Consider the following 20,745-nt stretch of genomic DNA (forward strand, 5'->3'; position numbering starts at 1 on the left):
GGAGAGAATTATTTCAACATCTTTTTTCTCCATCATTAGCCAAAAATAAAATAGAAAAATCATCATTAGGCCCATGCACCATAGCAACCACCAGTTCAACACATCAGGATCATTTAACTGTAAGGATTAAAATAATCAGATGGCCTATGTTTCCAGATGATCACAGCAATGGACAAAGTTTGGATTAAAATAATCAGATGGTCCGTCTTTCCTAATAGTGATTCGACTGTTCATAATCCACCATGTGGGAATATGGTTCATAGAACTCAGCCATTGCCATCAACAATATGTATGGAAAAAAAATGTTTATCTAAGAGGGGGTCCCACTTACATGATAAATCCATAATAATTTCTCTTTCTGCTTAAAATATGTAATGCATTTCGTCACCCAACAACCAATATCATTTCTCCCTAAAACCGAGCAAAACATTGTTTTCAATTTGGTTAAAATTTCAAAACCAGAAGGACAGATGGACCACACATCTGATAAGAGATACACGACCTGCCCAAAAACAATAGGGCAATCCATCCTCTAATGCATAGCAACAAGGGGGGAATGAAATAAGTAAAGAAAAGGTACCCATTGCACAGCTCACCTGTATGCCCGCAGAAAAGGGGATCAGTTACTGTTTTCCTCGATCAAAATTTATTAGGAATTTCGTTCAGCATCAAAATCCCCTGATAAATAAGGAGAGTTATGCTCGTCAATGCCATTAGCCTCCATGTGTCCAAGCCCTTTCCTCAACATCCAACATAACCTTGTGGGCTTTCATGACAGAAACTCACACCTGATAACACTTCATCTTTTAGCTCTTTCTGCTCTCCCCTTTCATCTTCTGCGGAACCTGCTTCTTCTCGCTACCCTTGCAGGAGTTGCAACAGGAGCTCCACTGATCATTCCTTCAGGGTATGAATCCTCTTCGTCCTCACTGGTTCCGTCAGACCTCCATCTCAGCCCACCATTCATGTTCATTTCCTCAACAGGAGAATCTCTCTTGCCAATTACGCCACTAAACATGAACGAAAACATTCATCATTATTTTTGTATGTATATGCAATGTTCATTATTGACCATTTGATCAGGCCATCAAACTGCACAAATGAGACCCACATTTTGGTGGTAAGAAACATCCCTATGATGATCCAACAGAATGCGTGTTAACCCAAAAATTACCCAGACCAGGTGACCCAAACCATTAACGATTTCCCCATTAGATGTGAACAGACCATTGACTGTAATTTTCCTTTTGTAAGCCACAAACGACGAGGCTGGGATCAACTGAGGAAAGATTCTGGGGGCATGGTCCATCCTACAATGGGGATTATTGAATGAACAGCATAGATTGGCTGTAAAGGTTGGCACTGACTGTATAACTGCCAGGTCGAACACACACACCAAAAAAAAAGAAGACATTTTCTATTGATAAAGCATCATACAATACAGATCTATTTAGATCCAGTAATTGTATTTCTCATTCGGGAAATGCCAACTTCACAGCTTTAAAGGTTAGAAGTCATTACCTCCAAGTGTAATCCATTGGCTCTTCTGATGATCCTGCAGTCCAGGGCTTGGCCAATGGAACCCGTTTCTCAAACAGTGTAGGGTTAGGATCACGAGTGAAATGCTTCGAAAAACGACTGCTGCCTGGTGTACTTGCCAGGTCATCGTGATCGTCAGCAGTGGGCTGGCGTATGTAAGGGGTAGGCTGAGCATTTTCAACTTGGTTAGGGGACCCGTTTGGTTCCATCCCAGATGAAACTTTGTCAGCCTCATCCAGTCGATTATTGACAAGTGCCCTTGATGCATTTCGATTCAGCTCTTTCAGGGGAGTAGTCTGAGAACCAAAAAGAATGCTTCCAGAAATAACTGGGTCATCATCGGATTGAAAGTCCTGCCTGATGCCCACTTGATGCTTCGGATCTCTCACAAAATTGTGATTTGAGGTTGACTTGTCCCTCTGTTGGACATTATAAGCAAATCTATCAACACCAGGTGAGTCCATCCTGTTGGGAGTGGATGGACCTCCAAGAGAGGTGAGTAACCTCCCATGGAGAATGGACGGCGCCCTGTAGTTACCAAGTTCAAAACGGGATATACTGACTGGTCCACGTAGTCTGGCATTGGTATCAGGAGACGAAGTTTTCTTAGATGGAAAAGGAGTAAGATCTGCTCCAAGAACAAGGGAAGAATTTAAAGAGGCAGATGGCAAGCTAGTGGCACTTGGTTGCCGCAGCTGCTGCTGCTGAATGCCAGAAAAATCAGCTTTTGCAGGCAATTCAAGTTCCTTAGCAGAAAGATGGCCAAAGTCGGATAAGCTCCCAGTCTTCACTTGTTGCTGTAGTACCTCAGGCAGCAACTCGATGCCTTTATCCTGTTGATGATATATAATTCACAGACATAAATCTGTTGTCCAAGACAACAACAACAACAACAACAACAAAAAAAGAAGAAGAAGAGCAGTTGGAAAGGATTGACCAACAATCCCACATTTGAAGGACCAATGTGGCTAATGGATACCAGACTGGCTCGATTGTTGTGCAACAGGACATACATGGTTGGGTCTACCCAACAAACAACCCTAATAATCCAGACATGCTACATTGACACTTATGGCGAAAGTAGGACGTATATAGCCGGGCTCAAAAAGAATACTTCCTAACATACAGATTCTTTTATTAATTATATTTAAAAATACAAAATCAGACATGGAACCTCTGATCCAGATCTAATAGCATGCAGCCTTATGCAAAACAACAAAATTTCAATATGGATTCGTATCTTGGAAACCATTCACACTGAAAGTAGATAAGCATCAGAAACTTTTCTTTAAGATGCAATGATTTTTATTTTTATTTTTTGGAAAGGCAAGATGCAATGAAGTTATAAGCCACTTACAACCAATCCTGCCCTCCACTGACTAGTTGATCTTATCATGGACGCAACTTCCTCACTTGTAGTCTTTGAAGCGAAGTCCTGCTCCAAGCTCTGAAGCTTACGATGAACTTGATATGCTTCGATGTATCGATAGCGCTGACATGTTGATGAAATAAAAAAGCTGATGAGTTAGGTTCACGTAAAATATTTCCACACACAAAGTTAATGCAAAATAATCAGATTGAGCAAATGCATATCACTAAATTTAGATCCTAATCCTGATTTCACGGTAAAAAATACTAGTATCATCTTCTTAATATATTGTATGTAGTGTTTTGAAAAACAAGTGGTAATGGTTGTCATGTAATGCCAAATCAACTCGAACTTTCCAACATAAAATACAAACATTAGCATTAGGCACCAGTAGGTTTGGCAATTCATAGAGTATGATCGACAATAAAATTACGTCATTGGTAGATGGTATAAGCTCACCGAAGAGACATGGTAACACATTTATAACAAGTAAAGGCTTGAACAAAGATCCAAAAACAGTACTTATATTGTATTGCCACACTAGCCTGGTATGTATGTCATTTTTAACACTCTCTGTACCTGTACAAACCCTAACCATCAAGAAGCAGAATCACTTGATTGCATTTTCTTTCACTGCGTGGCGGCTTCAGACATGGGCTTTCTTTTTTCACCTCTTCAAAATTGCATGGGTCTTACCATCTTCGTTGGGAGCTTTACAATGGGCAGCATAGGCATACAGCTTCCAGCACTCATGTGGGGCATATCTTGGAGGGAGAGAAATAGTAGAGTTTTCAACGACTGTGCATCTTCTATTCTGTCAGTAGCTGAGAATCTCATATTTATTCTTGTAGCCTAACGTGACAGTCTTCAGTGGTGTGAGGACCACTGATCCTCTTGCTAATTGGAATGCAGTAATTCAGAATGAGCCTCAGTTTCCACATGGTCAGTCCTATTTGGTTGGTGGAAGATGAATGTAGATGGAAGTTCATAGGGAAATCAGGGGCCATCCAGAATTAGAGTTCCTGAAGGGTCGTCATCGTGAGATTAAGTTGGCCTTCTCGGTCTTAGTTGGGTTGGTGATGCTAGCTTTGCAGAGCTCATGGCTATTATAGAAGAGTTAACCCCCTTCCAAGGATCCTTTCTTGGGTCCTTTATTATCGAGGGTGATTGATGAAATGGCTAGGCTTGGCTATCTAAAAAATGTACCCACACAGGAAGCCAACATTCCTTGGTATTATTAATGTTTGGGACATCATGTTGGTCAAATTCGGTCATGTTTCAAGAAACTCAAATTCTATGGTCGACACACTTGTCGAGTGTCCCGTCCTCTTCCCCTTCGCAGGTACCATTATCCAGAGTCTCAATGGATAATTGTACATTCTGATCTTTTTTTATTAAATAAATTCCAGTAATCAATACAAAATAAATAATTAATTATGCATGCTTCAAGGATTGGGAAATTTTGCTATACATGCTACATTTCTTGGATGCAGATTGCTTGCAACCAGGGGCTGCAGGAATCCTTCTTGCAGCCCTAACGTGGCCCAATGAAAAAGCGTCATGAGCGCCTGTCAGATGTAAGCCCTGTAATGCAAAGAAAATATTCCTCTAGGTAAAATGACGCTTTTGCACTTTTCACTATGGGGCCCACATTCAACAGGTGCATGACGTTCTTTCATTGGACCACATGAGGGCTGCGGGAAGATTCCTGCAGCCCTTGGTTCTAGGTAATTTGTGTCCTCTTCTCGTAGATTGGGATTTGCGTCAAATAGAGGCAATGGATGTCAGCCTGTATCTCCTCGGTGCATTATTTGACAATAATCAATGGATCTCCTCACGGCTTCTTTTAGAAATCTAGGCGAATCTAACACGAAGATCCTCTTTCACCCCTTTCTATTGGAGGGAATAAAGCTTTAAGCACAATGATCATTAGAACCAATGAGGCAGATCTCCTTCGTGGCTTCAAGTTAGGCAGACAAGAGTGCACTATCCCACATTCTTAATATACAGATGACATATACTATTTTTTATTTTTTTATGATCATCCATCTTGAGTAGCAAACATGAAAAGAGTACTTGGATGTTCTGAAGCCATGTCAGGGCCCATGATCAACACTCATGAAAGTGAAATAATTGGAATCAAATCGAACTTAGGAGTCTAAGAACTCACAAATATATTTGGGTGCAAAATTGGAAGGGTCGTCATGTATCAGGAAACCAAAAAAACGATTGTGGGATTCCATTATCATGGAAATAGGTATGCTCCTCACAAGTAGATGAGGGAATGGACATTCAAAGATTTGCATATGGTGAATGACGAATCACCTAGTAACTGGCCATGGACATTCGGATATGAGGATGATAGATAATGGAAATCCATGCAATAGCTAGCGCTAGAGCATGAGTAAATAAGATTTAATCATTGATGGTGGAGTGGGAAAGGATAGAGGGTAAGTCTAAGATTTGTGACTCAATAATTAATTTTTACAAAAGTCTTTTGTCAAAATATGCTAGGTGCAGGCAGGCACTCGATAAATTGCACTTTGATTCTATCTCGTCAGAAGCGGCAGAATCATTAGAGCAGGCCCTTCTCCCAAGGAAGAAATCAGAAATTCTGGGAGGTTGTCAGAGGGGATTAGATAGCTTTCATGAATGAATACTATGAAAAAGGTACAAAAGCAATGGAGTTAAGGGCCACTTTTATTGTGGTCATCCCCAAAAAGGAAGGTGCAAAATGTTTGAAAGATTTTCGCCCTATCAGTTTGCTAGGTGGCCCTTATAAGAATTTGGCAAAAGTATTGGCTTCTAGATTCCGGGCGGTGTTGGGAGAAGTCATCTTGGCTTCTCCAAGGGCAGTTGCGAACAGCAAGCAGATTGTTGATAGCTCTTTGTTGGTGAATGAATGCATTGGCCATTGCAATAGTAGAGGGGATAAAGGCATCATCTGCAAGTTAGATATCGCAAGGGCATATGATCACGTGGACTGGGCTTTCCTAGACTATATATTGGGTAGGTTGGGCTGTGGGTGGGGCTAGATGGTGTGCTTAGATTAAAATATGTGTGAGGTCAGCTAAATTCTCTATTCCGGTGAATGCATCGCCGAATGGCTTCTTTTTAGCTTCTAGGGGGCCTCGTCAAGGTGATCCTCTCTCTATATACCAATTTGTAACAGTAAAGGAAGCTATTAGTAAGATGATTGAGAGAGTAGAGATTGGTTTGATGGAAGGTTTTGGGGTGGACAGTTTGAATTTTCAGAATTCACATCTCCCGCTATGTATTGATAGATTGGCAAAACATTTGTGGGACAACGATTGAGTGTTTCGAGAGGAAGATGTCCAAATGGAAATCTAGATACCTATCCTTGGGTGGGAGAATGGTTCCAATTAAAATGTCAGTGTTGAACCTTCCAGTTTATTTTATGTCACTTTTTAAATGTCCAAAGTCGGTTCTAAATAGTTTGGAAAAGTTGAAGTGGATTTTTTTGTGAAAAGGGTCAGAAGAAAAACATAAATTTCATCTCATAAAGTGGGAGGTGTGCAAACCACGGGATGAAGGAGCAGCAAGATTTAGAAAGTTAAAGATGAATCTACCATTGCTACAGAAATGGGTGTGGAGGTTCGGGGTAGAGGTGGGAGCTTGATGGAGAGAGATGATAGGTAGGAAGTATAGAGTGGACGAAAGGGGGTGGTGAATCAAATCGTCTTCTCTGTATCGAGTTTTTTATTTGTGGAAGTCAGTGGCGTCACTAAAATATAGAGTGTGGGAAGAGATAGGCTTTAATATGGGGGTTGGAAAAAATATAAGATTTTGGGAGGACAAATGGGTAGGAGATAACAGGTTGAGCGATATGTTTCCAAGGTTGGCGGGGATAGCTAGGGAAGTAGATTTGAGGGTGGTTAATTGTTTCTCAATGAGGGGAGAGGAAGTTATTTGGGCTCCCCCATGTAGACGGAACCTAGAGGACGAAGAAGTTGAAGCATTTGTAGATCTCCTTGAGTTGCTAGTTAAGGAATCCCCAGTATTAGCAAATGCAAACTCGCTTAGACGTTGGCAAGTTCTCAGTTAAGTCTCTCCATCGGATGCTAAGCGGTATTGAAGTTAATGAAGGGATATCACTGAGGACTTCTATATGGCACCCTGTTGAAAATGACAGCTTTCGTTTGGCCAGTAGGGAGGGAAAATGTGCTAACAATAGACAATTTTTCTAAGAGGAAAATGGTTCTTCTGAACGTTTGTTTGATTTGCTATCAAGATGCGGAATATGTGGACCACCTTTTTATCCATTATTCTTTCACAAGGGAAGAGTGGGATCATCTCTTCCGCCTTTTTGGAGTGTATGGGTGCTGCCATGTTCGATAGATAATTTTCTTTTATCATGGCACGGAGGGGGTATAGGGAAAATGGGAAGAAGAATTTGGTGGTTAAGTATGTTGGCGGGTATTTGGGCTCTATGATTTAGAAATAAAAATGAGGAAGCTAAAGATGTCTTTAGAAAGGCTAAACTCCAAGTTATGAAATGGGTGAGGCCGTCAAATCGCTTGAATCATTTCCCAGCATATTGGCTGGCGCTGTAATTTTTGTTGTAAATTTTAATCAATGGTTGTGGCCTTTCATTAATGCTATTGTCGATGTTCTAAAAAAAATGGAAACAAGCATTCAGCTGGAAATAAGGCACTCAAGCGGGCAGGTGGTTCGCTTAAGAGAGCCCCCCTAGCACATTTGTAGCAATACCCATCACCTCCTCGTGTCGTAGCCTTTGGGTGTTTGGCAACAAATGACAAAATCCTAGAAAATTGATGATTACAGATGGCTGCATCCTGTGGCTCGACACCAACTGAGTAAACCACTAATCTGAATTCACAACAGCAATCTGGTGGAGGATTTTGGAATTTTTAAAGATGCAATGGGGTGATGACAGGGTCTATTGAATCCCTCATTTTATCAGGAAAAGGGGGGATATCACAACAAATGAATTTTAACCATTTGGAAATTGGCAATGTTGACCATCCTTTATCCATATGGAAAGAACGTAACTATAGGGCATTCAACAACAGCATGGCTGTGATGTAGTCGGTCTTTCAAAAATAAAAATGAAGGATCGTCCCTTGGGCAGGACTCCTTTTGAGGGATGTAAGGAATCAGGCAAGTTCCTCGCAGGAGTTAGGGAAACTCCTGTCAACCGCTTTGATTTTGCTCTGAGATAGTTTCAGGATGTGATGCTGTAAAAGGAGCTGCAGGAGCAACAAGAAACCAATGCACAGGCAGAGGAGGGAGTCGGCGCCATTGGAAGGGAAGTGAGCGTGGAAGGAAGATTTGTCGGATGGTAGCATGGTTTGAGTTCACCCAAAATTTCCCCAAAACTCCTGGAAGGCATTCCAATGTGAGTTTAGCAGCTTCATTAAGGATGGGGCCTGCTTCAGTGGATGTTGGAGACCGGGTGAAGACAAGATGTGAGCTCCTGGAGGAAGATGTTATCAAGGAACTTTCCAGCTCTGCTCTGTGGATGAACTTTCCCCAGAACGAGCTCTGTTGTGGTGGTTCTCAACAGTGGCCTGGTTGTCTCTGTCTAGGTGGCAGGACTGGTCGTCATTCAGCATGAAGGTGTGGTTTCAAGTGCTAGACCTCCAAGAATTTTGGATTGAAGATGTTTCTGTGGTGATTGATCTTGCTCTCGAGAGATAGTTGAGACCGACCAAAACACAGAGGGTGCGAGGTGCTGCAGGTGACAATAATAAAGGTTCATAAAAAGAAGCTCATAGCGATCCCGGAAAAGTTAGAGGTGGGAGTGGCAGCATTCTATATCCCGGTGCATCTCAGGCAAGCATACACATAGGGGATAGGGACTTTGGATGGGTTGGGAGAAGTAGAGAGGCAGCCTTATCAATTTAGGGAGGAACAAAGGATTGCTGCTGCATTGCGTGATGGAGCGGGTTTGCAGATGTCCTGTGGTGCACTGAGTAATGGAAAGTGTTGAGAATTTTTTGGGCAGGTGGATGATCCGATGGAACCCGTGAGACAACTATCCAAGAGTTTGAAATTCAAAACTTCACCCTGAGTGGTAATTAGGAGGGCAAGGTGTTTCGTAGCGGTAACAGTGGCCATAACAGTGCCCACTGTTAAGGATATGCTGAATCGGTGTAATGGGTGATACAGGGGCATAACAGACGATACGCCCCCGTATCGGTTAAAAAGATTGTTGCTCCAAAAAATCCAAAAAAAATAATAATAATAATCAGAAAATTCAAAAAATTATAAATATTCCAAATATGCATTCATTTTTAATTTTGAACATATTTATGTTAGTGTAACGGTCCAATCTTTGGTGAGAATGCCATATTGGTCCGTCTGATGGATTTATGAACCTGACAACCTGGAATTAACTGCAAACCTTTTATATTTAGTTTTCTAACTATATAATATGTATATAAATTTAATATAGTGAATGTAATACCAAAACATCTTATATTTTCAAGTTTTACTTTTATTTATAGTGCCAATGCATTGCATACTTCGTGGCTCGCATACATTTCATTTCAATATATAGAGTTTAGGGATTTTTGTGTCCTATTATGAAACTCATATACCTAACAATTTGATATCATTTTCCCCCATAGATCTTAAGAAAAAAAATTAAAATTAAATTGGGGTAAATAGTGTTGTCAATTTGGGGCTGATTTGGGGACCATTCGATGCCTCAAACTAGCCTCAAATTAATGCAATCTATTGACACTTATCCCACTAATGGATTGGTGGACATTTATTGGACAATGAAAAATGAAAAATATCAAATGGTAATATATATATATATATATATATATATATATATATATATATATATATATATATATATAAAACAAGTGTCTGCAAACTAATGGTGAAAATTGTTCAAACAATTTAATTTTGGGATTGTGACTTAGCAACAATGGCCCCAAAATTTAATTGGTTAATTTTGAGTTGATATATACCTCATGTACAATTTTTTAGGGCCAAGTACGTGGGGTCCACTCGATTATGTATTATATATCCATGTCATCCATCCGTTTTGGCAACTCATTTAAGGGCATGGTAAAAAAATGAGGCAAATCCAGATCTCAGGTGGACCACTAGTGGGCCAGGCAGGCCACCTTGATGTATTTGTATATCTATGCCGTCAATCCGTTTTGCCAACTCCTTTTAAGGCATGTTCCAAAAATTCAGGTAGATCTAAATCTTCGGTGGACCACTAGTGAGTATCCCTTTAAATGATGTGGGGCCCACCTCAATGCATTTGTTGTATATCCATGTGGTCCATCCTTTTTGCCAACTTATTTTAGGGCATGGTCCAAAAAATGAGGCTGCTCCAAATCTTAGGTGGACCAAAAAATAGGGATTTAATTCCTGCCATTAAAAAATTCTTATGACATTTTATTTTGGGATTGAGCTGTTAGTTGTGTTCTCCCTTCATCAAGGTCTATGTGACCTTATCAACAGGTTTGATGGAAAATAAACATTAAAGTGAGCCCTAGGAAGATTTTAATGGTAGGCATTCAATCCCAACTGTGTCATCCAATTGAGATTTGGATCCCTTCATGCAAGGATCGTGCCCTAAAATGAACCTAAAAAACTGATGGACGGCATGGATATACTACACATAAATCAAGGTGGGCCCCACGCAACAAAACATTGCAAGTGCACTGCAGAGCATTTAAATAAAAAAAAAAAGTGTGTGGCTGTGAAACAACCATGTAGTCCATTCGTTTTTTCTAAGATAGGGAAACTGAAAAGAAAAGAGAGAAAGGGGGAGGGAAACTGAAAAGAAGAGAGGGGGGGGGGGGGGGGGGGGGGGGGGGGGGACAAGAAGAAGAAGAAGAGTAGCAGCAACAACCCAAAAAGAAAAAGAAGAAAAGAAAAAGGTTTTTTTTTTTTTTTTTTTTTTTTTTCTTCTTTCTTTTTCGTTTTCATTTTTTTCCCATTTTCTTTAGGGTTATTGTGCATAACAGCTGTTACGGTACCATAACGCCGTTATGGCCCCGTAACAGTCGTTACAAACCCAAAAAAAAAAGGTGCCCTGTTTCGGGTTGTATCGCATAACGGTATCAACCGTTATCGTTATGTATCGGCCGTTACAGCCCCTTGATGGAGGGTGATCAATTACATGTGGATCCCATGCGTGTGGGTGAGTTGGTGCCCAAATGACACATACAAGTGAGACATGAAGTTGTTATATATTTGGATGTGCAATTCTGCTAGGGGTTGGGGCTCACATGGTGGGCCAGGTATGGGCAATTATCAAAGCCCAAAGCAGCTAGGTCCACCTAGGAACCCTATTTAATGATCGGATTGCCTTGCACTAGAAGTTTCTTTGACCATCCATTTTATCTGAAAAAATCCTCCAATCCAAGGGTAAAAATTGTTCAACCGGTAAAAAATTTCAGAAATAACCAGTCCGAGGCAGGGCTTACCTGAATATCGGCTCGGAATCTCGGATCTCTTACATGCTTTTCATCTGTCGTGTGTGAAAAGTGAGCCACCAATAATTTACGCAAAAGAAATTGACAGACATTCTAAGTTTTCTCCAAACAACATCACAAGATGAGCAATAATCTAGACTGTTGCTAAAATATGTTCTCTAAAAGAGGAAAGTGCATAACAAATGAGAGTTATCGGACTAAGAAATGGAAATGGTAATTCGAAGTGGAAATTATATCATTTTACACCAATTGTTATAGTTTTTTTTTTAACACTAACAAAAGACTATTAATTAAAGAGGGAGAATACAGCCATCTATTAGGACAATAGTTGATGATTACTGAATAGTACGGATTATCACTTACCTAATATTGCCCTCCTTGTTAGAACATTAGCTTTTCTTAAGAATAATAATTTTGTTATTGATCCTTGTCCGAAAAAATAAAAAATTTGTTATTCATAAAATCAATATTTTATTGAAACTCTAAAGTGTGAAGACAACTAGGAAAATGCATGAAATGGGAAACAAGTAGTAAAAGATTGCTGTTTCCATTTTTTTCCTTCTAACCATGCAATAAACTATGAAACAATGTTGTTTCCACCCTTGCTGCTGGAATTTGGAGGCGATTGGCAAGTACAAACACTGAGTGCACAAATTAGAAATTTTAAAGAGTATGAAAGTACCTGAAGATAGAAAACAACAAGAAGACTCCCAGAAGTTGTTGAAGGATCTTCACAAGCAGTGTCAAAGAGACATTTATGGAGGTATTTTTCTTCATCGGAATTCCATGGCAACTCGATCATTCTATCCACTAAATTTCTCCGAATACAGAGATAACAAATTTCGGTCACTAAAACCTCCATCTGGTCCATCCAAGCATCAGATCCTATCTTCAAGCTGTTCGAAAAGGCCCAGGAAGATTTGTGCTTCCATTTCTCTTCCTTTACTTTCGAGCAGTGTATCCTCTGGTACATAAAAGCTTCTGTCAAGAGTCCACACTCGACTCTGACCCGAACAGCTGTCACAGCCTCACTGAGTGAGACTAGTTCTGCTCCCCCGTTCTCTGAATTTGCATAAGCACACAAGCCATCGCGTCCAGAGCACCGTAAAATCATCAGTGCTGCATCAGGTTTTTGCCTTTCTAATAAGATTTGAGCAATCTTTGGATGTGTTGCTGGACAAGCAATTTCAGGAAGAAGACGGCAAGCTTCCTAATGAAGAAAAGGTACGAACAGTAGTCACTAATGGAAGTCAATAAACAGCCCCCACCCAATAACATCCCTAAATATTCTGAAATGCAAGAAGAAAAAGAATCAAGGTCATTGACACGAATATAGATTGTAAAACTAGACAAAAAGTAAGTTGACTCATTTTATTAAGAGAAGGAATTAAGTCACTTGTTGGTTTCACCCAAACCAAAAGATATGCACCAGTATCATTCCCCATTTGTCCTTAACTGAGTTTTAAAATCTTGCATGAGATTACTTTCAACCTGTGACTAGAATTGATAAATTAAACTTGAAAAAAAGATGTCCAGGGACAAACATTTTATGTAGTTTAAAGGCATAGACCTTGAAGGCAATCAAATTTCTTGATATGAAGCTTGAAAAAAAGGCAGCATCAGACCTGGGTGTGGGAGAGTGAAAGTGTATTTTGAATGTTAGCAAGTATAAAACGCTACAAAGTGGGAGCAAGAGCACAAGCCTGGAACATGATTCAAATTGGGTGCGGCACCTGTGGAAGGTTCGTGCGCCCAAGGATATTTGAAAGGACTTCAAAAGTCTGTTATTAATACCATAAAGATAGTGCTGTAAACATGTCAGATTTGATTCTGATCAGGATCAATCAAACTTCGATTTGATTAGGTAAAGACCCTAACCAGATCCAACCCAAATCTGGAATTTCCATATCCTAATCCTACTCCATTGTGTCCAGAAAATACCCAGTTCCGACCCATATATGAGATTATAGAGAAAAAGAGTTTGAAGGTGTGTGCGCGTGCATGCTTATAGAGTTTGTGAGGGTTGCAGCTGTGCGCACCTTTAGGGCTTCTTTTTTCACATCTAGAGAGAGAGAGGGACTTCAAAAGTCTGTTATCAATACCATAAAGATAGTGCTGTAAACATGTCGGATTTTATTCTGATCAGGATCAATCAAACTTTGATTTCATTAGGTAAAGACCCTACCCAGATCCAACCCAAATCTGCAATTTCCATTTCATAATATAACTCCATTGTGTACAGAAAATACCCAGTTCTGACCCATATATGAGATTATAGAGAAAAAGAGTTTGAAGGTGTGTGCGCGTGCGTGCTGATAGAGTTTGTGAGGGTTGCAGCTGTGCGCACCATTAGGGTTTCTTTTTTCACATCTAGAGAGAGAGAGAGAGAGAGAGAGAGAATTATTATGATAAAAGCAGTCCCTTTCTAACCTGCCAGTCTCTTCCTTTTTGTGGCCTGACCCGGTGTATTCTTGCTGTTTTTGCAATATAAAGTTTTCATCTTTCAAAAAATAAACCTTCCAATATACATATTAGTCGTCCAGGTGGAATATTGAGTGAATATTTCTCTCACACAACTATCTTCAAATAATCCACCCACTACTTGGTTCCAATCCAATGCCTGATCAAATGGTTGATTTTTTTTGCACTGGCATAGAGTTTCATGTATGGCATCTCCATAGCAATATATCAGAACTCAACATCCTGTAGGTAGCAATATATCAAAATTCAACATCCTGTAGGTAGCAATCTATTAGAATTCATCATCCTGTAGGTAGCAATATATCAGAATTCAACAGCCCACACAAATGAAAAGCAATGGCAGAGCCAGCAACTAGCTTCGAGGCAACAAGCATCTCCACCTATGAATACCTCTCGAAATGTCACTTCATAGGATTCTTTTTGCTTCCAAGTGTCGGTTCTAAACCTAACAATGTGCATCAATTTCCAGAGTCCTCATGCACTCTAGTCCCAATTCTTGGGATGCCATTGAAATGTGGTCGGTGGATGAAATGGCCACAGTTGTCCATTTGTTCAAAAAACAAAAGAATGGAATAAGTACATCATGAGATTCCAATCGAAAGCCTCAAATCAACTCGACCAGATTCATTTTAGTCAGACAGACACAAGGTGGAAATGTCAAAATTCTGAGAAAAGGGGAAGTTCGATAACCTAGAACCTCAAAATAAAACCAGCTGTGCCTTTTAGATCTGCAAAGATAATTTTAACAGAAAATACGCAAAATATATACCTGTAGAGCTTGCTCGGTCTCATCATCCAAAAGATAGAAAGTAAAAGATTCCAGCAGAGAGTGTCTTGTTATACCAAATGCAGAAGCAAAATCATCTATTAAATGTCTCCATTGCTTATCGGGCATTGTCCAATGCCGATCGAATAAGTAGTACAAGAACTGCAAAAATTAAGGTAATCAAGGTAGAAAATTCTGTCTAACAAGAAACAAACAAGAAAGTAGAAAGATTAAAGACATTTCCAGGATACAATTGCTCGTTTTGCAATTACAAGATCAGAGCTTCCATGTAAAAAGAGTATATCAATAGCAGCTCGCAAATTCTCAAATGGATAGCATCCTTGTGACCCCTCAATTTTGGACCTGAATAATGTTGGATAGGCTCCACCTTTCTGCAAGCATGTGACTTCCAGTTCCTCTCCCACTCCCTTTCCATCCTCCTGTTCTATTCCAAGATTTGACAATGCATCTTCGATGAAGAGGGTGGACCCATCTTGTCCGGCAGATTCTGCAGAGTTGGTTGTAAAGTCAGGCCATGATCTCTTAGCTGTAGCTGACTTCCTCTCACGGACAAGAGAACGCCACGAAGTGAAGTTACGATGACGTGACTGGACATTCTCAAGGAATTGATGCCTTATGCACCAAATCATGACCTCCAAATGCTGAGAAAAGAGATTCAATTCAGGCTAAGAGAAGGCCAATAAAATTTAGGATACAACAGTAGCAAAAATATTTTCCTTTTTTTTTTTTGAAGGCAACAAACATATGTATTAAAAGAACGCTAAGATAGTGAACCAAACTACAAGCCAATCCAAAAGCAAAAGCATCTAAGAGAGCAAAGAACAATATTTCAACTCATTTATACCGGAGGTCCATTCCACAAGAAGCCAAAAGAAAAAAAAAAAAAAACTTACTAAAACCATTTCCCTAGTACAACTCTCGTTTCAGAAACATCTTCCATTCCTCCCTACCTAGATAGCCCATAAGCCTGCCAATAAGCCAAGCCTCCAAAGGCCTCTAACCCGCTTCCGCAAAAAAAGAAAATAAATAAATAAATAAACATGCCACGCCAAAAGATCACCCACCAACCTTGGCCTTACCCAATACATATTTTTTAAAATTTTATTTGTGATATTTGGAATCAATTTCATTCACTGAAAAAGACCACGGAATAGGAAAGATAGGATCAGCTGTCAACATGCATACAGCATTTCCTAACCTAAAAGAGCTGAAACTGGATCTTGAATACCAGTATCAGTTCGTGGTGGTGACTAGTATCCCAACGTGTTATAAAGGATAAACATGACTAAATAAACAAAACTTTTCATAAATTATGAATAGACACAAAATGTATATGTTGCAGTGAAAATGTTCAAGAACCAAATTCCCAAAGCAAAAAAGGGGCTATCAATTTATTACGCTAAAATCATGTGGTACATGTGCTAATATCTATGCAATTGGAGATGCGCACATGTACCATTGGCAAAACTAGCATGAAGCATCCAACAGCGCCACCCCTAAAGCATATCGCCTATTCATATAAATATATAAGAATAGAAGTAACAACGTGTAAACCAGAGTAACCAAATATGTAAAGATAGAATACGCACAAATATATCACATAATATTGGTGTGCATAGGTTGGAATACCAGGGCAAAAGGAAGAAGGTGAAGCAAATTTTCCCTGATTGATGTATCAGCATGTGTCCTGTGCACCAATCCTAAAACAAAGTATCCTTGTTACATATATGTCAGTCGATAAGAAGGCACTGACACAGGTAAGTGATGTCTCTTCATCATCATAGCTTTGTCCCACTTAGTTTGCGTTGGCTTTACAAACATGATTTCTCATAATTGTTTGGCATAAGTACTGAGCCGTTACCCAGGCTCAGTACTCACTAGTGCAGGACAAGTTCAACTTGGAGCTCTATATACGATCTCCATAATATTGCTCTAACAAGGACAAGAATGTGTGCAAATAGGTTTCTCTTATTATATCAGATGATGTTATAAACCTAAAATAGCGTAGACGATGCTCTCTGATGTTTCGAATCTAAAAAACCATAGGCAATGCAAATCCTTTAACTATATGGAATAAATTATTTAACAGAATGAATTACTCAAATCTAATATCATTAACATCCAAGCAAGACTTATTTGCACAAGGCCCAAGACCTTAACCTAAATGGGGGGGGGGGGGGGGCGGTGTCGTCAAAGTGAATTCTTTTTCCTCAAATGCCAGGTGAACAAGAAACAAAGGATGGTTTATTATTGTTAAAAGTCATAAAAGAACCAAAAGCAACCAGGCTTGTACACAATAAAGCTGGACTAGTCTATTTGACTCATAACTGTGTTTTTTATCCAAGCAAGAACTGAAGTAGACCTGCTTAGCCTTTAATATGTTCTCTGAAAGGTGATGCAAGTCCTGAAGCTGTGGAGAGAGAGTTCCCTTAAATGCTGATTCCAGAACCTCAATAACAGAGGAAATGCTAGTAAGTTGCATCACAAACTTATGAAGCAAACCTAGCTTCATTTTCATTTCTTCTACTCCAAGAGTATCTATAAAAGATGTTAAGGTAAGAACTCTTAACTTACTGCAATCTGCTAAGCCAATAGGCACCTATACACATAGCTACATGTGCCAGCCCGAAAAGTGTCAGAGATTAAAGTAGTGTGCCACGTGGACCCACGTCATAGATGAGCTAGGCAAAAATAGGCTGGACAATTCATGAAATGGGTCAAAATCATATGCTGAATGTGGACAGTTGGCAACCAGTTATAACTGTCCAATGGTTTCATGCAAGGGCCCACCAGATGAGTTGACCGCCCTGATTTCTGTGCCAGGTCATCTGTCCAGTGGGGTCTACCTGATGCATGGCTCAGATGTCCACCGCACATGCCGGGACAGCATACATGTCATGTATAAATGCATCAACAGCTCCAGCATATCTAAAAATTACAAGATCATATTAGCAACTCTATGCTTCAAAAGGTAAGGCTATTTATATTTCCGGATACAAATTCCACAAAGATCTGCTATGATATTTCTGAAAGTCTGCTTGCACCAGTCCTTCACGACCACTTCATCTAAAAGAAAAGCAAGAACAGGATCGCTTGACACAGCACTTTCATCCATACAAACATCTGTTACATCTGTTGGTTTTGTTAAGGGAGCATGATATGTACCGAAATACATGAAAAAGCAAGGACAGTTGCACCAAAGAAAAGCATGTAAAATAGAGTCAGCATTTTCTTTTATAAAAGCAAAAGAGATTCCGTGAAAACGATTGATGATTTTCTTCGAGGCACACTTGCTGAAGTGTGGAAGATCCGAGCCATCATCAGGTGAGAATGGGACCCACCATGACCATGGCCAGGCTGAAAAAACAGGCTCCTCGATTCACCGTGTGGGACAGTAGAAGGATGGGAAAAAAAAACACAACCACCAGTCCATATCCGTTGCACATGTGTGGCCTATTTGATAGTTAAACCAGTCTGAGCTTTGCTCCAGGGTGTGCCCCCAGTAGCTGGCATGTTGTCATGTATTCTACAAAGGAAACTCCCAATCCTCTTTGTCATAAGCTCCTTATGCCCTGTTTGGTAGATGGCTAAAATGAGTTCATCTCATTTTAGTTAATTACATTATGTATTAGAGTTCATGATTGTCGGTTATCAGGACAATTTTTTTTAATCTTTACCAAGAAGAAATATGAGATTTATTCATTTTTAGGCATCTACCAAACATGCCTTATCATTTATCATTATTTTAGGAGAAAGATGATACAAAATCTACAGAGAGGATACAGTGGCAAACCAAGGAAACCATGTTGTTTTCTATGGCAACATCAAACAGAGAATAAAGGCGTTGAACATCAGCCATTAATTGCTTCCCATCATCTTCTTTTTCTTGGAATCTGTCATCATATCTTTTAGACATAAGACCAGCCTCTATGCATTCATTGTAGAGGCGAAGCCGGAGTCTGCTGCCATTCTTTGGTATAGGAATCCTACAAATTGGGCATAGATCACAGCGTTGACTACACTCCACACATAAAGAGGCATGTCCACATGAGTTTAGAACATGTTGCACAAAACGTCCGCAGCTCCGCAAGTCTCGAGTAGCCCGGCAATGCTCGACTTTTGCTTCATTGCACAGTTCAATTAGATCAATTGAAGCTAAGCGCTTCAATGCCTCCTGAAATAGGGGAGCATAATTAGGGTAAGAACTAAGAACAAACTTCTACTCAGGCCAGCACCTACAAACATTGAATGGAAGACAGAAATGCTATGAAGGACCATGCAAAGACAATTGAGGGCTTCCTCCACAGCACACAGTCATATTGTGGGGGTACCAAATGAATATGCCCTGGCCCAAATGCAGTCCAGCCAGTAGCTCATTGCAAGCTGAATATGGACTACATTTTCTCTAACCTTTCATTTTCCACAAACGTGTGCATCTCGCTTGCTGAGTGGAGGGGCCCAATTTTTAAGCCAAGTCATGTTCACGGTGGACCTCACCAGATGAATTTCCTGGATGTCATCCACATACGGTACATAAGCACTGGTGGAAAACCCTCAAGCATCTTCTTTGGTTGTTACCCATAGCATGTCTATGGCCTCAATTCAGTTTAGACAATGGAATAAGGAATTTAAATCCGAATTGTCCATACAAATTTTGCCAAGTTTGCTTGTAGAATATCCAATTCCAATATAAGAAAAGAAATTAGGTACCATTTATATCAATGCTTTATATAAATCAAGAAATACTAAAATTGTTAGCCGGGAATGAGACTAATAGGCTTTTATTTTCTTTTTTGATAGGCAGCTGGGAAAGGCTAGAGTATTGCCAATGCCATCACATATCCAATTCTAACCATGATGACATATGCCAGAATGGCATGAAAATGGGACATTGATACGTGCACCATATGAGCCCCATGTAGAAAACATAGCCAAAATATCGGTTGGCAACTAAATGAGACATTGATATATGCACCAGATAGGCCCCACTGTGCACTTGACCCAGCCGAAATATTGGGCCGGTCTGCTCATTGGGTGAGCTACACATGTACATTGAGGGCAGAAGGTTCGTGATTTGTTTTAAACCATTATTGCTTTCATTCATGCATGGTCCACCTGATGAGTCAAGCAGTACGGTTTTCATACCACGCATCTTGCACCCAGCATGGTGTAACAGTTAGAAAAATATAAAATAAAACTAGAACAAACATTGACAACCTAATCAACCAATGATGTTCACTAAATTGCCTACGACTCAAAGACAACAAGAAGTTGGGGTCACCGCAGCATTGTGACAAAGCGCCCTATTTCCTTCACACTAACCACAGAAAATAAACCCACGGGGGAATTCATCGAACACTTCACATGCCTTAAGAAATAGAGATGCGTAGAAATAGATAGAGAAAAGGGAAAATGGAACTTGCATCTTTATGACTCCTGGTGTTGGCACCGTACGCGTTTCCTTGTCTTCTCCACTCCATATACACCGATGATCGATTACAATGTTATTGCATAGCGTTTGGCTGCACGAAACAGATAGCAAAACAAGACAATGAGATAAGAGAAGAAAAAACAATAAAGAAAATGGTATAAACCCTAGAGCTAAGGATTTGGAGAGAGAGAGAGAGAGAGAGAGACCCTAGAATTCAAGAGGGTGCTGAAGAATGGTGTAGGATTTTGGAGAGTGCTCGCATTTTGCAATATCTGCCGGTTTAGAGGGCAGATTTTGACGAAGAATGCCCTGGAACCCTAGAAGCTCCGGCAAGGAGAGAGAGGAGAGGCCGCGGGTCGATCGGACGGGTCTTTGTTGCCGTCCTGAGGAGTCGAGGGTTTGGTGCGGAGTTTTTCCCGTCGCAGGGAGAGAGAGTGTGTATGAGAGAGAGGGGAGGGAGAGATTTGAGTTTGAGAATTTTGCTAGGAAAAATCGTGGGAAGGGATTGAAGGCACTCGCATTCCGCAGTGACCCGTCCAGTACCGAGATTGGTACTGGTCGGTACCGTAAAAGCTCCGTGGACCCACCATGATGTATGTGTTTTATCCATGCCGTCCATTCATTTTGCCATCTCATTTTATGATATGAATATAAAATCGAGCCGATCCAAAGATCAAGTGGACCACAC

The 20,745-nt window shown here is 40.2% G+C and overlaps 1 protein-coding gene across 1 annotated transcript; it reads right to left on the reverse strand.

Annotated features, from left to right (window-relative positions):
* Window positions 1-327: 327 nt before the first annotated feature.
* On the reverse strand, window positions 328-20,558 carry LOC131246877 (E3 ubiquitin-protein ligase HOS1). Its single transcript, XM_058247329.1, has 11 exons — window positions 20,264-20,558; window positions 20,050-20,148; window positions 18,410-18,800; window positions 17,624-17,758; window positions 16,989-17,164; window positions 14,857-15,267; window positions 14,609-14,767; window positions 12,041-12,568; window positions 2,897-3,031; window positions 1,522-2,372; window positions 328-1,010 (listed from the first exon to the last, which is right to left on the reverse strand). The coding sequence occupies exons 2-11, from the start codon at window positions 20,104-20,106 to the stop codon at window positions 830-832; spliced, it is 3,024 nt and encodes a 1,007-aa protein (XP_058103312.1). The 5' UTR covers window positions 20,107-20,148; window positions 20,264-20,558; the 3' UTR covers window positions 328-829.
* Between the last annotated feature and the right edge of the window lie 187 nt (window positions 20,559-20,745).

The sequence above is a fragment of the Magnolia sinica genome, chromosome 5, assembly GCF_029962835.1.
Source record: "Magnolia sinica isolate HGM2019 chromosome 5, MsV1, whole genome shotgun sequence".
NCBI classification, from domain to species: Eukaryota; Viridiplantae; Streptophyta; class Magnoliopsida; order Magnoliales; family Magnoliaceae; genus Magnolia; species Magnolia sinica.

What these genes read in the sequence shown, in the direction of transcription:
- LOC131246877 (XM_058247329.1), bottom strand. Translation starts at nt 20,106, where the DNA reads ATGGAGTGGAGAAGACAAGGAAACGCGTACGGTGCCAACACCAGGAGT. An exon ending in GGTTTCCTTGGTTTGCCACT is followed by an intron (nt 17,759 to 18,409) that starts GTATCCTCTCTG and finishes CAAAACCAACAG; the next exon opens with ATGTAACAGATGTTTGTATG. An exon ending in AGCAGATCTTTGTGGAATTT is followed by an intron (nt 17,165 to 17,623) that starts GTATCCGGAAAT and finishes CATCTTTTATAG; the next exon opens with ATACTCTTGGAGTAGAAGAA.